Raw genomic sequence first — 15,972 nt, 5'->3', positions numbered from 1 at the left:
GGCCATTACATAAAAAAAATAGGAGCGTATTGTCATACTCATTGAAGCTGTGTCGGCTTTGCGCAAAAATGACCACCGGGAATTTGGGGAGACGGCCTACATGTGGTGCATGTGGAGTGCGAGACCTATATGTGGGGCCTCCAACTGCTGCTCTTAAACTGCGATTGCTTCGTTGCCCAGGTGTTGTCTCAAAGCAGAGTCTCCGTGGCACCTGCTCAGCGCACACATTGCGCACTCCGCGTCAGGAGTCGGAAAGGGGCATCCACCTCCATAAGTCTCGCGCTATAGCTTCCCTCCGTAGATGAGCCGCCGGGCTTGTTTGGCAAATTTCAAGCGGAGAACTTTAAAAAGGTCCTTTTTTGCCAAAAACCAACTTGAAGTATGGTGAGTTTCACCTTTTCCAAAATTCTGTTTCCAAGTAGTAATATCAAGCTGTATTTGATCCAGAGTGATGTTTTCATCAAATCCGCGCCACTTGATGTCATCGATGCCCGAATTAGTGACACGGCTGTCGTGAACGCGCTCTACACTTCGTGCGAAGCGTGAATGGAGTATGTTTCCTTGGTGAGCGAAGTCAGGAAAACCAAGAGAGGGCTTCCATGGAAAGCAGCAGAAACTAGCACCTGCAACTGCACCCCATTTACCCCGCACTAAAGGCAACATCGTTTAAGCGGCGGCGGACTTTGCCGTTGTCTAATTTTCATTGTGATCGCACACTTTGGCTTTGCCCTTCTTTGTACACTACCTCAGTAGCAATGAAGAGCATGATGTTAGCTCGACTGGCAAAAACGAGGACAAAACAGCCAAAGCTATCCAAGCCTATCCAAGCAAATCCATCCGAATGAATTAGAACTTCTATTTGGGCTATATATGGTTCATTTCGATCCAGAAAGGAAAACAGTAGTGCCGAAAAACACACACACAGTAGAAGAACGACGTAGGACAAGCGCTAACTTCATCTGACATTTTTCCCTTGAAAAGCGAGGAAATATGAAGAAACTCTATGCATGCGCAGACAGAAATCTCGCGTGCGATCAACAAAACCATCCAAGATATGAAATCTCAGCTTTAACAAGGTTAAAAGATGTATCGCTGACACACCCTTTTCATCTTTTTCTGATGTGGTACGCCTCTAAAACCTCTCGTGCCTTACTATCACCGCTCCTGCCCAGAATGATTATCTCATCAAGTCGTGGTTCACACCTTTTGCATTGTCTGCAATTTTCCCCCGCCGAGTGCTCAGCCGCTCGGTGACACACCTTGCACTCTGCGCAGTGTTTTGGCACATGCGCTCCTCCTAATTCCTTGAGCGAGCGCACGGCGCTCTGCTGCACGACGAGAGGGAAAGGCAAGGCGGCCATGATGTGCAGGGACTTGGAGTTGAGCAGGTTGGCAAACGACATTGTTAGCACTAGGAGCAATGCTCTCACTGTTTTTTTTTTACTGCCGAAACGCACAAACCGTAAGTGCCGTTTACAACAATAGTGAGTGAGAATGGTACGTGCCAGCATGTTGTGAAGAAATACCTGCAGAAGCAGCTTAATTCTCTTCATAATCATGATCTGTTTTCTATAAAAAGCTTAGTTGATGTTGTTAGGTTTCTTCAGGAAGAATCTTCCCTTGCTCGATAGATGTGGAGGACTTGTATTACTCTGTGCCTTACGATGCGCTGTTTGCCTCTGTAAGAGATTCCACAGAGAGTACCGGTGCAGTTGGGTTACAGAACGCCTCAGGCGTGTCGGTAGCTAATTATATGGGAATGCTAGAATTTTACCTTAACGTGAAGTTTGTATTGTTTAACGACAGGTTTTATAGACAAAAGAAAGGGGTCTGCATCGGATCTTGCGTAGCCCCGGTTCTTACTCGCATAATTTTAGCCTATGTTGACCGTGCCCTAGAAGGAAGTTTAAAAGGGAAGGGATATTTAAGCTTCTAGATATGTTGACGATTTTTTTGTTAGTTTTTAAAAACTGAACGACGTGTCCTACACCGATGCTGTAAGCAGTGTTTTAGATATCTTTAAAGACAACGGAAAGGGGTTGGTTTTCACGCATGAAATGCCCTTGCAGGGATGTATACAGTTTTTAGACCTGAGGCTTAATTTTGGAGATGAACATGTATATTGGCAGTATGCCCCTCGAGCTAAGAAGGAGCTGCTACCATATGCTTGGGCTCATTCAAAGACAGTCAAACGCGCTATTACTAATCTTTGTCTAGTATCGGCACTCGGCAAATCGTGTCAGCATGGTACGCAAGGGAGCTTTGATACGCAAGTGGCTCGATTGGTGGGGGCCGGGTTCCCAAGCTCGGTAATAGCAGGCGTTGCATAAGCCCTCCTACAAAAAGTCAAGGGCGCCATGTTTAAGCGGCCATCGGAGCGAAATAAGCAAACTGCGAAACCTGAAGTTGTTACGTATGTGCACTGCAGGGTCGCCCACAAGGTAAAAAACTGGCAAATAGCCATGGCGTGCCAGTCGTCTTTTCGGCTTCACTTAAGCTTGCTCAGCTCTGCGCACGCATGGCAAGCGATGAAAAGAGGAACGGTTGAAGCAAAAAACAGAAAAAACTTTGGGGAGTGCTGCACCGGTGTTGTCGATGAGATACCACTGACCTGCGGGAAGGCCTACGTGGGCCAAAGGGGCAGGTGCATCAATGACCGTTCAGCAGAGCATGCGCGCTCGCTCATAGAAGTAGGAGGAGCGCATCTAGCCAAACACTGCGCAGAGTTCAAGGTGTGTCACCGAGCGGCTGAACAGCCAATGGGGTGTGACAGCGATACCCACTCGGATCTCCGTTGGGTCGAGAAAACAAACTTTCGGTTCAAAGTGCTGACTGCAAAGTTTGCTTGACACACATTTTAGAGGAAAAAAAAACTAAATTCTTTTACTCCACATAGTCCCAAGTCTCCACAAGGGACTGTGCTGCACCATGTGAAACTCAACGGCAGAAACTCAAAGAGCGCTCAATCACACGGTCTTTCAGCGTCGTCGTCTTCACGAGCACAGGTATCCACTTCTTCGTCATCTGGTCACCCTCAAGAAAGTCACCGTCCTGGTGTGTGCTAGACAGGTGATATGGAGTGCGAATGGTAGGGCTTGAGACGGGTCACAAGCACTATTTCAGGGGGCACTGTAGCGGACGGGGACTTGGGATGGAGCGGTGCAACTTCGTATGCAACGTTGGCTACTAGGTGCAAAACACGGTAATTATCCATGTAACGCGGCATACATTTTTTACAAAACGCACATGGTGGGAAGGAAGCCAGTGAATACGAGGGATTCTGAAGAATAGAGACATCACGACTGTGGCTGTCATGGCATTTTTGAGACTATTGGGGAGGCAGAAAGCCTGTGACGAGCAATCAGGCGGGCAGCGTCAGCTCGGGTGATTGCCTCACCAGCACAACTCGTGATGAAGCTGGATGCGGGCAGTAAGGCGTCAAATGGCAGAATTTTGTCCAGAGTGAAGATGGGCGAATGCTCAACGGTATCATGATGACAAGAGCCGTAGGCAAAGGTCACAAATGGTAGGCCGATATCCCAACACATTCCCACGAACACATACAGGTTCCTGTGAGGAGTGCGATGGTTTCTCAGTAAACTCCGTAACATTCCCAAAGTCCGAATTAATGACATCTGAAAATTCAGTTCGGTCCTGTAGTTGACGCGGTCAAGAATAGTGAGCCTGCTGCCACACCACAGCTGCACAGTCAAGAGTTAAAAAACCGGTACAATCTTTAGTGTAGCCGATTTTCTCAGTTGGCAAGAAGAGCTGCCGCCAAAGAAGATGCTGACCGTTGACCCAAACGCAGAAGCGCAGGAAGTCCAGGTAGCGCTCTCCCTCCACGGGGTCCCATCCGACGTCTGGGTAGCCGCGATCAACCAGCTCCAGGTTGGACTGGAGTCCACACCGAGACATGTAGGCCGCTATCTTCTCCAGGTTGTGCTCCCGCAGGGCCAGAGCCAGCTCCGAGTTCTCCATCAGAGAACTGTAGGCCACGTCCAGTGGCGTTGAGCCCCGCAGGGAGGGGCGTGCTGCAGCAGACAAGTGGCACTCAACACTAACAGTCGGCAGCCTTCTGCAGCTAATCACAGCCCACCACTGAGCCACTGCTGTCAGTGGTGAGAGTGAGATTTCAGCAAGGCTCAGCTTCACACAGGAATGCCGAACAACGCTGCACGTGCACCTGCTCACATACCACAAGAAGTGACAATCATTATGGTCAAGGTATTGTCTGTACAGCTACCATAGTCCTCCATAAAGTCAGCAATAAAATTCCAATAAGGAAGGGCGTCAGGGAAGGAGACACGATGTCGCCAATGCTATTCACCGCCTGTATTTCGAGGCCTGAATTGGAAGCAGTTGGGGATAAGAGCTAATGGAGATTACCTAACTAATCTGCGATTCGCTGATGACATTGCCTTGCTAAGTCACTCAGGAGATGAACTGTAAAGCATGATCAATGAGTTAGACAGGCAAAGCAGAACGGTGGGTCTAAAAATTTACATGCAGAAAACCACAGTAACGTTCAGCAGTTCACAATTGGCATCGAGGTCCTGGAAGTAGTAAATCAATGTGTCACTAAGGACTTGTAGTGACTGCTGGTCAAGATAATGAGAGAGAAAAAACTAGAAGATTAATAATGAGAGGAGCGCATTTGGCACATTCTCTCCGACCATGAATAGCAGTTTACCAATATCCTTGAAGAAAAATGTGTTCAACAGCTGTATCTTACCTGTACTAAATTATGGGTAGAAACGTAGAGGCTAACTAAAAGGGTTCAGCTCAAGTTAAGAACAACGCAGCGAGCAATTGAAAGAAAATTATAGGTGTATCGTTAAGATATCGGAAGCGGGCAGAGTGGGTCAGGGAACAAACGCGAGTTAATGACATCCTAGTCGAAATCAATAGGAAGAAATGGGCTTGGGCAGGGCACCTGATTCGAAGGCAAGATAACCACTGGTCCTTAGGAGTAACGGAGTGGATTCCAAAAAAGTTAGTGTAGCAGAGGGCGGCAAAAAGTTAGGTGGGCGGATGAGATTGAGAAGTTTAGGGGCATACGGTGGGCGCAGCTTGCAAAGGACAGGGTTGATTGAAGAGACAAGGGAGAGGCCTTTGCTCTTCTGTGGGCACAGTCAGGCTGATGATGTTCATGATGATTAACACTAGCAATGTTTAACAGGTAATGCAGGGACGAAACTTTTGTTAATATTTTACTATGCTAAGAGTTGAAGAAAGGAGGCAGATGAATATAATGCTCAAATTGCTTTCTCCTATGCTTGCTGCTCTACATTCTTGTACAACTGTCACTCATAAATTGTCTCTGCCTAATATTCTTTATTGACGTGAAAGAGGCCAAAGCCGCAGAAATCTGCAGGAAGTCATGAGCAAGTCAACTAAGCAACGTACAGTTATGCCTGATAAAGCTAGGTATCCACTTCTCAACCCAAATGGGGATGGCAGGAGGTATGCACTTCTTACGGGCTTTAAAGGTTTATTTATGCAACGAATTCTCACTGCTGTCGTCCAAGACATTACATTAAAAAGAACGCTGCCTAACAGAGCAGGCAAGACAGAAGCCAGTAACTTACTTATTCAGTACGCAAGTGCAGTCAACTATCAACAACAAAACTTAAAGGAAACTGACAATTTTCATGTCAACAAATGTTCGCCATGCGTTCTCCTATGCTTGAGATGAGATTAAGAAGTTCGCAGGCATAGGGTGGGCGCAGCTGGCAAACGACCGGGTTAATTGGAGAGGCATGGGAGAGGCCTTTGCGCTGCAGTGGGTGTAGTCAGGCGTACGACGATATGGTGAGGACGGGTGCCTTGTTCACAATGAAGACAGAAACAGCTGGGCTGTTGATTATGAATCAAAAATGTCGCTTACAGAGCGTATATATATCTCGGGTAGATTGCCCCATATCCCCTTCAATGCTTCGCTTGTCATTTGAATATGACAGGACTTCTTGAGCTTGTAGAAAAAATGAAGCGCCTGTGCCGTCCTGTTTGCCACCTTATTTTTTCTACAAACCATGCACCAACTTTCCCCGCAACGTGTCTGACTTCTTGAGCAGCCATGTAGGTTAGAATTTTTCTTTTTCAAGTATGTATGCACAATCCCAGTCAGTCAAGTGGCCCGTATTTTGATGGTGTTCTGCTAAGGCGTTGGAAACCACTTTTCCATTCTTGACATCACGCTGATGTTCTTTGAACCACCCTCTGAGATCCCCTTTCTCGCCATCTGTAATAAGCAGGTCTTTGTTGTACCTGCGGCAGTTATAAATGGACTCGACTGTACATGTACTCCTATAGACTGTAACCCCCAGCTCGCGTATGCCAAAGTTGGCTGGGGGAAACGTAGCCAGCTCCGGCATCAGCGACCGCCCCTTATGTTTGCAAAAAATGTTGGGTCTGTATTAAGAGCGACACTTTAAAAAGCTCGAAGTGGTTTCCATTCAGGTTTCAAAATGCGTAATGAAGAGTCTTTGTAAGGGGCACAAGAGTGAATTGCTGTTTGAAAGTTGCTTAATTTGAACTTGTGGTTTATTCGTGCTGAAGGCTTCGTATTACAAAGGCTCCCCTTAATTTGAACTGCATATTATTCACATAAATTTTACACTGCCAAGTGAACCATGTGTCCGAGCATTCCCACAGTGCAAGAAACGCCTGGCACTCACAGAGGAGGATGTTGCTGTTCTCAAGCAAGAAGTCGAGGTGGTCGAACATGGCTTTCTGGTTCTGGCGGCTCGTGCGGCAGAAGTAGCACAGGAAGCGGCAGCACGACACCACCATCTCATGCGACGTGTCCTAAAGAGGGAGAGACTTCAGTCAGTTGTGCTGGGTTTTCTGCCGCATAAGCAACGCAGGCCGTCACATACAAAACAGAGGGATAAACACAGTGTGTGCCTTGTAGACAATAAAAAGCTAAGCATTGCTGCAAAAGCAATTGAGGAAGTCATATGCCAGAGGGATAAACACAGTGTTTGCTTGCAGACAATAAAACACTAAGCATCGCTGCATAAGGAACTGAGGCTGTCAGATACCAACAATAGGGATAAACACAGTGTGTTCTGCAGACCATAATACACAAAGCATTTCATCACTTGTTCAAAAGTTCGTTTATTTCAAGGGCCTTTCAAAGATAACGGCCATGGATAACGGCCACTGCCTGTCTTGCGCACACATTCCTACGATATGCTTTTACCTACTCCTCCATTTGGTATTTAGATTATTTCCTTATCTTTTGTGCGTTGCCTTTATGATTGGTTTCTTGTCTTTTACCTCATGTTGTGCCAAGCAAAAAATAAAGATTAGTTTTCAGCGCTTCTATGTATCAATTGTGTGCCTCATTACTCTCACACTGCAAACATTTAATAGCGCTTCACAGAGTAGCCTGGGCTGCTACCCTAGTAGTTCTCGAGTACAAGGTTGAGCGTTAGGTGCACAGCTCAGCAAATTGAGAAATGAGCCACATAGAACTCATAGTTTTTTTTGCCGTGATCTCAAGGGCTACATAAGGGTGATTGCTGTCTATCACTTGAAAGCATGATTAGCAAAAAATGCTAGTGCAATTCAAGTCCAGTATGAGATGTAATATATTATTCCTGGTGTTCCTACAAGAATGTTCTACATGTGAAGCCACCATATAAATAAACCATCGAAATGAGGAGAAAAAAACTGACAGCGAGAACAATTGTAACAAAGCATATGTGCAGAAAACTAAACTGAAAACATATCTCATCTCTGAAGTAAGAGTGCGCAAATATGTAAAATTTTGAACAGTTTTCAAATAGTATTTGTTATTCGATTTAATTCGCATCGTACCTTCACAGTTAGAACTATTCGACCCACCTAAACGTTGACAAACTCCTTGCTCATCTAAACTTGCGGCAGAACACTGCACTATTCACATGAATTAACTTGCTCTTTCCGCATAGAATCGACTGCGAGCACGCCGCGGCAAAAGGCCGCGCACGGCAATGCGAGGCCTTGCCTAATATCACTGCGCTTGTGGCCTTCCCATCGGTAGTCGCCACCACGCGCTTTAGATCACTGTGATATGTGCGCGCACGGAAGCGGCCTGGCTTGAGAAGGATACGGCGTAGTTGACCCCGCATGCACTCCTGCGCTTATTTGATTTTTCTCAATTTTCATCAGTTAGAATATACAAACTGCTCATCTTAGGTCGTATAGGACAAGAAAACAACATCCAACATAAACATCTGGCTCGAAGCCAGCCTTGCATACCGTGCAACATACAGTGCAGTGCGTGCATTGGGCACCTAACGGCGTGGTTTCGTTTTCGCACCTTCACGGTTCATGACAGTGTCTGGGTGCTTGGGCCCATTACCGGGTCTGCAGTCCAGGGAAACTGATATACGAGGGCAAAGCGGTCTGCGTATCGTCGTGAACACCGCGTTTTCTATAGCCGGCCCTTGGTCTTCAGGTGTCGCGTTGCAGCTCAGGTTGGTTTCTTCTGTGCGTTTCACGAGCCTTCTATAGTTGCGCTTTGTCTTGCCTTAGGGTTGATCGACCGCTGATGTTACTCCTCCAGTAAGGACATACTTGCCCACCTTACAATGCTTCATGACAGCTGAGGAGTTCGCTGACCATTCCGCGAACTCGTTGGTCTTGTGTTCGCAAGGAAGGCCGCTCCAGTGGGGTCGGAAGTCCCCAACAAAGGGGCCCGTCCCGTCCCTGCCTCCCCTTCGTGCGGCGGACGTCCTCGTTTACGCCGCGCCGTCACGGGGATGACCCGCCGGGAAAAACGCTAACCATGTACAGCTGTCGACATGTGGTGGTTAGGGGGTTGACGAGGTTTCGGGGGCGCACGAGATACGGCTGAGTATTAGCCGAGTGACCGGAAACCCACTATTCCCGTAACGACTGTGTTCGTCTCGCGCGGTGTATTCTGTAAACACTTTAAAGATCGTTTTGTCGCGTGTGCGAAAGAGATAGGAAAGTGGTAACGGCTGGGCCGTGGGTGCCGTGGGAGAGGGTGGTCGCGTTTGTGCTGTTTGTCTTTTTGATTGCAACCTCTCCTTTCCCAAATGTTTAATCAGCACTTTTTCCCCAATCTCTGATCAGTGGGCGGACCTTATTTTCCTTTTCCCAACCACTGATTGGCGAGATGGGTCGTTTGTTATTGTATTGGTTGCTGTCCCCGCTAAGGGCGGAGACAGAGGGTTTAAAACCAAGCGCTCTGGGTTGAGCGGGGGCTGAATTCGTCTGATCCACGATTTAGTCATGTAAATAGTTTTCTCCTCTTTGTTTCTTCTCGTTTTTTTACCTATGTTGCAAATAAATAGTTAACCTTCTCCTTTCCTTGAGTAATGTGAATGTTTGCGAGTAGAACCACCGGGTCATCAAGAAACCCCGATTTCATCATCAAGTAGTTTCCTCTCATCGCCACCGGAAGGGGAAACACAACTGGCGCAGTCGACAGGATCGCAACTTCTTTCTACTCAAGGCATTGGACGGAAAGTGAGAAGAACAAGTCGGTGGACAAGCTGTTTGTCCTAAAGGAGAAAACGTGAAGCTGCGTCGAAAGACGACGTCGAGAGCTTCAGGATCACGGGTCGAGTTCGAGAGGACGTCGGAGGCTCAAGTCAGCGAGGAGCTGAAGGAGCCGGGTAACGACAAGCCATCGAGGGTTCGAGTCAGCGAACTGCTGAAAAGAACCAGGCGTCCACCTCGAAAGGGTTCGAGTCAGCGAGCTGCTGAAAAGTAACCAGGCGATCAAGTGAAGCGAGGTCCGAAGCGATGAGCTGCTGAGGGACCGCTGTCATCACGCTGAGATCGACAGTGCTCTGATCGTCGGAGCATCGAAAGAGGTAGGACACCTTGTTGCTTTCTCCGAATTTGCCATGTCTGTGTAATAGTCGTACGCTATACGGTAGCATTGAAATGATTGATGCAGGGATGGATGCCGCGAGCGGGAATGGTCTATAGCCGATCGAGCAACTCGTGTCAACAGAGCTGGCACTAGGAAACATGACGCAAGCTTTGTGGAAAGAAAAGGAGCGCAGAGCTCAAATGTTTGAAATTGAAAAATTGAAGCTCCAAATTGAACTTAAAGAAATAAAGTTGATGCAAATGCAGCTTCCGCCACTAGCGGATGCAAAACATGGAGAGCGGTCGGCCGATTATGCAAATGAATTGAAAACGGTACTGGCTCCTATGCCAGAAAAGGACCCATTGGCGCCCGCGGGCCATACGGGCAGAGGTCAGAAGAGCACCGCACCAGAGGCGACATCGACGCGGTTAGCGATACTGCAACTGCGGTTGCAGATTGCAGAAGTAGAGAGGGAATCGCTTGAACTGAAGCGCGAAACGTTTCGTCTTCGTTCGGAGCGTATAGCACGAGAACAGGCCAGCGAGACGGAAAAAGTACAGGTGCAGGAAACACAGAGAGCGAGACCGGAATTAAGAAGTGTTAGTTCTGAGTCCGACGTCGCTGTCCCTGGCAGATTAGTTCCCCAGAACTGCGAAAGTGCAGGACAAACTTTAAAGGTAACAGCAGGTTCAGATGAAGTTGTCGCCGAGGTGGCCTGCAGGCCATCACTGGCAGCTGAGGACGCGCCGCTCGTGTCGGTCGAGCTGTCGATACAAAGAACGCAGGCAGCGCTAACTCGGACAGCTGTATTAGTAGACGCGTTGAGCGCGCCGGGCGACAGCAAAGAGCTGCGAGAAGATTCAGCGATGGTTTCCACCAATGATTCTGGTACAAAGGAAGCGCACGCAGAAAACCATCGGACACCTAGAAAAAGTCGTCGCCGCCGAGTGTACCCTAAACGCAAGAAAGCCGAGTCCCCTCAGACTACTCCTATGGGTTACTCAGACGGTATCAACAGGAAGGGCAAGGTGAATGCGTGCTTCTCGGCCGCAAGAGGCGTTTACGTTGTGGATAGGCAGCGGCAGGTGGGAAGTGGCATAGCACGTTATTCAGTGGGAACAGCAGTGTGCGCGGAAAAGGAGGGGCGAGCGAAATCACGACGTAAAAGATTTCAGAAAAGGCTGGAGCGCCGCCCGAAACTGAGAGTACCTGGCAGGCGACAGTCAGAGCTAACTGGTCGCACGCCACGCATTAGAAAACAAAAACACTCATCGGGCGCGCCAGATTGCCGATTGCTGCCAAGGGGGGCAAGCTTGACAGTCAAGGGCGCTATTTCAGAGTCTTTGTACGGCCGGACCGTTCGAAAATCACCACGCTACCGGGCCTTTGTAGGTTTATTACCGGAACGCAGAGGCGCTTGCAAAGGGGGCGTGGGAGTTGTCCTTTTTTGTGACCGGTCGGCATCAGTGAGACCGCGTCCCAGCCGGGCGTGGCTGAAGAGATTAAAGCATGCGAGCTCTCCGAGTGCTCAATGTTTGCATGCGTAAGTAACCAGTAGATGTAATGTAGGAAGTGGAGCCTAAGGACTAGCTTGGCAGTTGGCATACAGAGAGCGGACATGGCAGGTTCTGGAACGTGCAGATTGGTGTCCTAACCTTGCGTGCACGGAACGAATTGAGGCTGTGTATGTATGTGCGCAGTGCTGCTTGGAACCTTGTGGCCGGACTTTATTCTCACATTGACAGCAAGTGTCCGCGTGACATTCTTGGTTTGGAGGTGTGGAGTTCGCTGACCATTCCGCGAACTCGTTGGTCTTGTGTTCGCAAGGAAGGCCGCTCTAGTGGGGTCTGAAGTCCCCAACAAAGGGCCCGTCCCGTCCCTGCCTCCCCTTCGTGCGGCGGACGTCCTCGTTTACGCCGCGCCGTCACGGGGATGACCCGCCGGGAAAAACGCTAACCATGTACAGCTGTCGACATGTGGTTGTTAGGGGGTTGACGAGGTTTCGAGGGCGCACGAGATACGGCTGAGTATCAGCCGAGTGACCGGAAACCCACTATTCCCGTAACGACTGTGTTCGTCTCGCGCGGTGTATTCTGTAAACACTTTAGGGATCGTTTTGTCGCGTGTGCGAAAGAGATAGGAAAGGGGTAACGGCTGGGCCGTGGGTGCCATGGGAGAGGGTGGTCGCGTTTGTGCTGTTTGTCTATTTGATTGCAACCTCTCCTTTCCCAAATGTTTAATCAGCACTTTTTGCCCAATCTCTGATCAGTGGGCGGACCTTATTTTCCTTTCCCCAACCACTGATTGGCGAGATGGGTCGTTTGTTATTTTATTGGTTGCTGTCCCCGCTAAGGGCGGAGACAGAGGGTTTAAAACCAAGCGCTCTGGGTTGATCGGGGGCTGAATTCGTCTGATCCACGATTTAGTCACGTAAATAGTTTTCTCCTTGCTTTGTTTCTTCTCGTTTTTTACCTATGTTGCAAATAAATAGTTAACCTTCTCCTTTCCTTGAGTAATGTGAATGTTTGCGAGTAGAACCACCGGGTCATCAAGAAACCCCGATTTCATCATCAAGTAGTTTCCTCTCATCGCCACCGGAAGGGGAAACTCAACTACAGCATTCAGTAGACTTCTCTGTCATATAAGCATTCAGTGAAACTGTTATATCAAATTTTTTTTCACTGACAGCTATTGTTAATACTGTAGAAGCTTGGGCAAGTTGGTGTGACATTGTTTTTCAGCAGCGCAGGGGACAAAGGACGAGACAAGTGCACAGACACGGCGCTGAACTTACAACTGATTTTATTGTGTCGATTTCCACTACTTAAATACAGTGCCAACCAATCTCAATTGAAAAGACCGATACACAAAACAGAATGGCGATAGTGACAATTCCTGAGCACAGGTCTACATCACAAGACCAGCTGCACACGTTTTTCTATTCTCATCAAGGAAACGTAGTTCTTTATCAGACTGAGCTATTGAGGCAACGCTTACGCATTCATCTTTGGATCTATGGATTTTATGGGTTTCAATGATTTCACGAGTGATTTTTGTTCTATTATCTGACAGCACTCTGTACTGACTGAAAACAGGATAACATGGCACTTTGTTGTTCTTTTTTCTTTCCTCTGTGCAGTCTCTGTAATGAATGCCAAGGTGAAGGGATGTGGTGCCGCTCACGTTGTTGTGTTCCCGCAGCCGGTCGTTGAGGCAACGACCAGTTCGTCCCGTGTAGTGCTTGCCACATGAAAGCGTAAACCTGTACACAACATTGCTGCTACATGGTACGAAACATTTTTGGTGTTTCTTATCGCAGCCTACCATCCTTGCATTGCTGCTGTAATATGACAGAGTTTGGAGAGCTTATCGGGCTCGGAAAAAACAACGCTTACATCGGCACAAGCGCCCACCCTTTTCAGATAATGTGAAATGCGGTGTAGATAAGGAAAAACCACACACTTTCTTTTTTCTTCCTTGAGCCTTTTAGTGGCATCTCTGTTACCTGAATTAATGATTACTCTTAACAGGTTCTCAATCAGAAGGTCGAAGGTTCTCAATCAGAAGCAATCAGAAGGTGGGAAGGGTATCCTGCTGTTTGTAAGCGTACCACCTGATTTTGATGAAAGACAGCCATCAACTCACAGTGGCGCCATCATGCGTGCAATGCATACCTCATAGGCGAGCAGACGACCAATGTGTGCTATTTATTCTCTCCCTTTCACGCTGCCACCGTTCTCTCCTTCTTCGCTTTCTTCATCGAGCTCTCTTTGCTATCGCCATAGTCGAAGACAGCCGGTGCCAAACGGCAAAGCTCCATACTTGTCAAGCGCCTCATAGTGGTGTCGTCTGGCGAGCGATGCGTACCTTATTGTCGACGTCATCAGCGAGCAAATGACAGTGTTTGCTATTGTGGCGAACCTTTGTAGTGTTGTTTTGTTCCTTCTTCAAAGCTGCCACCACGCCGCTTTATCACTTTGTGGATGCAAGACGCGACTGCAGATTTATCTCGATTGATCGCACCCAGGCGGAGCCAATTCTACCTCGGTCCAGACTGTTCTATAAGTTTTTACACTTTATCTCGAAAGTTCATAAATGAGCATGGCCGAGAGCGGCGGGCATTTTTCTGTTCGACGCCCGCCGAGTACGCTTGTCGCTACGCCACCACCGAGTGATTCAGTCCACTGTGGACGCAAGTCAGCCCAAATTAAAGATTTCTTTAGACACCATTTCCGCTGTCTTTCTGCTTTCCGAAACGCATTCATCACCACATGGCATCTGTTGGAGGTGCGGGGTACCGTTCTTGTACCGAACACCCCCTTCAAGTCTTGACGCCAGCCCTATGCGCTTCGCACTGGAGGACGAGCCAGCCGACGTCTCCCGGGAGGGCAGCCTGAGTTCCTGACCCTCCCGGACCTCACCAGACAGCGAGAAGACGCTGCTGCGAGCACCGCAGGCTCGCAAAAGATGTCGACCCCGATCACACTGCAGAAGCCGCGGGTGCGGCCAACTTTCAATCGATCCCTAGGCGAAGACCCCGAATAATGGTTGGACCAATTGGAGCGCGTGGCGTCATTCAACAATTCGAATGATGCGGCGAAAATCGATCACGTCTTTTTCGCGCTGGAGGGCTCAGCACGCCCGTGATATGAAAGCCACAAGTCTTCCCTAACGACAGACAAAACTGGCGCCAAATCGGACAAACACAGCAAGAAATATTGGACAGGAGCAAATTGCACCTGTTCATTAACAGCATGAGCGAGTGAATATAGTCTAAGAGCACTTGCTGCTGGGCTAGTTGGTTTTGGTTCATAATTAAATAGTTTTTAGGCGCAAAAAAGGACAAGACACATAGGGTAGGTGACAGGACGAAGCGCCAACTTCCAACTGATTTTATTGCATGCGTGAAACGTACTTAAATATCTTGTCGTCACATGTGCAGATGGGTCACCTCAAGCTCAAGTCGCGCCTTATCTTCCTCAGTTAAAGCCGAGTATCTGTTTTGCAGCGCTATCCTAAACTCCTGTGCTTTCCCTCTTACGGCTAACTCGTTAATGGTCTTCTTCTTCGCTAGCTTCTTCCGTTCCCTCTTCAAGTCTAAGCTAATTCTAGACCTTACCATTCTATGGTCACTGCAGGGCAAAAGCCTCTCCCATGTCTCTCCAATTAACCCTGTCCTTTGCCAGCTGCGCCCACCTTATGCCTGCGAACTTCTTAATCACATCCGCCAACCTGACCTTCTGCCGCCCTCTGCTACGCTTGCCTTCTCTTCTGATCGACTCTTTTACCCTAAGGACCATCGGTTATCTAGCCTTCGCATCACATGCCGTGCCCAAGCCCATTATTCCTCTTGATTTCGACTAGGATGTCATTAACCCGCGTTTTTTCCTTCACCCACTCTGCCCGCTTCCGGTATCTTAACGTTCCACCTATCATTTTTATTTAGATGGCTTGCTGCGGTGTCCTTAAATTAAGCTGAACCTTTTCATTAGCCTCCACGTTTCTGCCCCACAGGTTGGTACCGGTAAGATACAGCTGTTGTACACATTTCTCTTGAAGGATCTTGGTAAGCTGCTAATCATGAACCTCATGTTGCTGATTTCTCGCATTGTTCAAAACGGTTGCAAAAGGCTTAAACTTTACCTTTGAACTCCCTAGTGGAAACTGTATACAGTTCCTTGACCTGAGAATTCATTTCTTGGACGGGCATATATGCTGGATGTACAATCCTAGGTCACAAAAGGCACTCCTCCCTTACAGTAGTGATCATTCAGAAATAATCATAATAGCAATAGCCATGAATTGCCTCAATTCCGCTTTGGAAAAGTCATGTCCGCATCAATTGTTTGAAAGTGTCCAAATGCAAACTGAGCGATTGCGCATGTCCGACTTTCCTCCAGATTTATTGTCAGCTGTTGCAGAGACGTTGCTACAAAAGAAAAAGTGCATCAAAAAGACAGATAAGCAAGACCGGAGGCTGCCAACTCAAGTAATTCCATATCTTCACAGAGTTTCTCATAATCTTAAGAAAATTGGAAGCAGATACGGTGTTAACGTGCTCTTCTCCGCCCCAAGCAAGCTATCAAAAGTTTGCCCAATGATGATTAGTAAGAAAAAGCCGACTTGCACTATAA

At 48.0% G+C, this 15,972-nt stretch overlaps 1 protein-coding gene across 1 annotated transcript in view; it reads right to left on the bottom strand.

Moving 5' to 3' along the window:
* Nucleotides 1-15,972, bottom strand: part of RyR (Ryanodine receptor) — a 1,185,515-nt gene that overhangs the window by 670,346 nt on the left and 499,197 nt on the right. The window contains 2 exon segments of the mRNA XM_077638630.1: nucleotides 3,795-4,034; nucleotides 6,681-6,810. Coding sequence (XP_077494756.1) covers nucleotides 3,795-4,034; nucleotides 6,681-6,810 — 370 coding nt within the window.

Source organism: Amblyomma americanum, chromosome 9 (genome assembly GCF_052857255.1).
Source record: "Amblyomma americanum isolate KBUSLIRL-KWMA chromosome 9, ASM5285725v1, whole genome shotgun sequence".
In the NCBI taxonomy this organism is placed as follows: Eukaryota; Metazoa; Arthropoda; class Arachnida; order Ixodida; family Ixodidae; genus Amblyomma; species Amblyomma americanum.
Note: the sequence above shows the minus strand (reverse complement) of the source record. Positions and strands in the feature narration are given on the sequence as shown.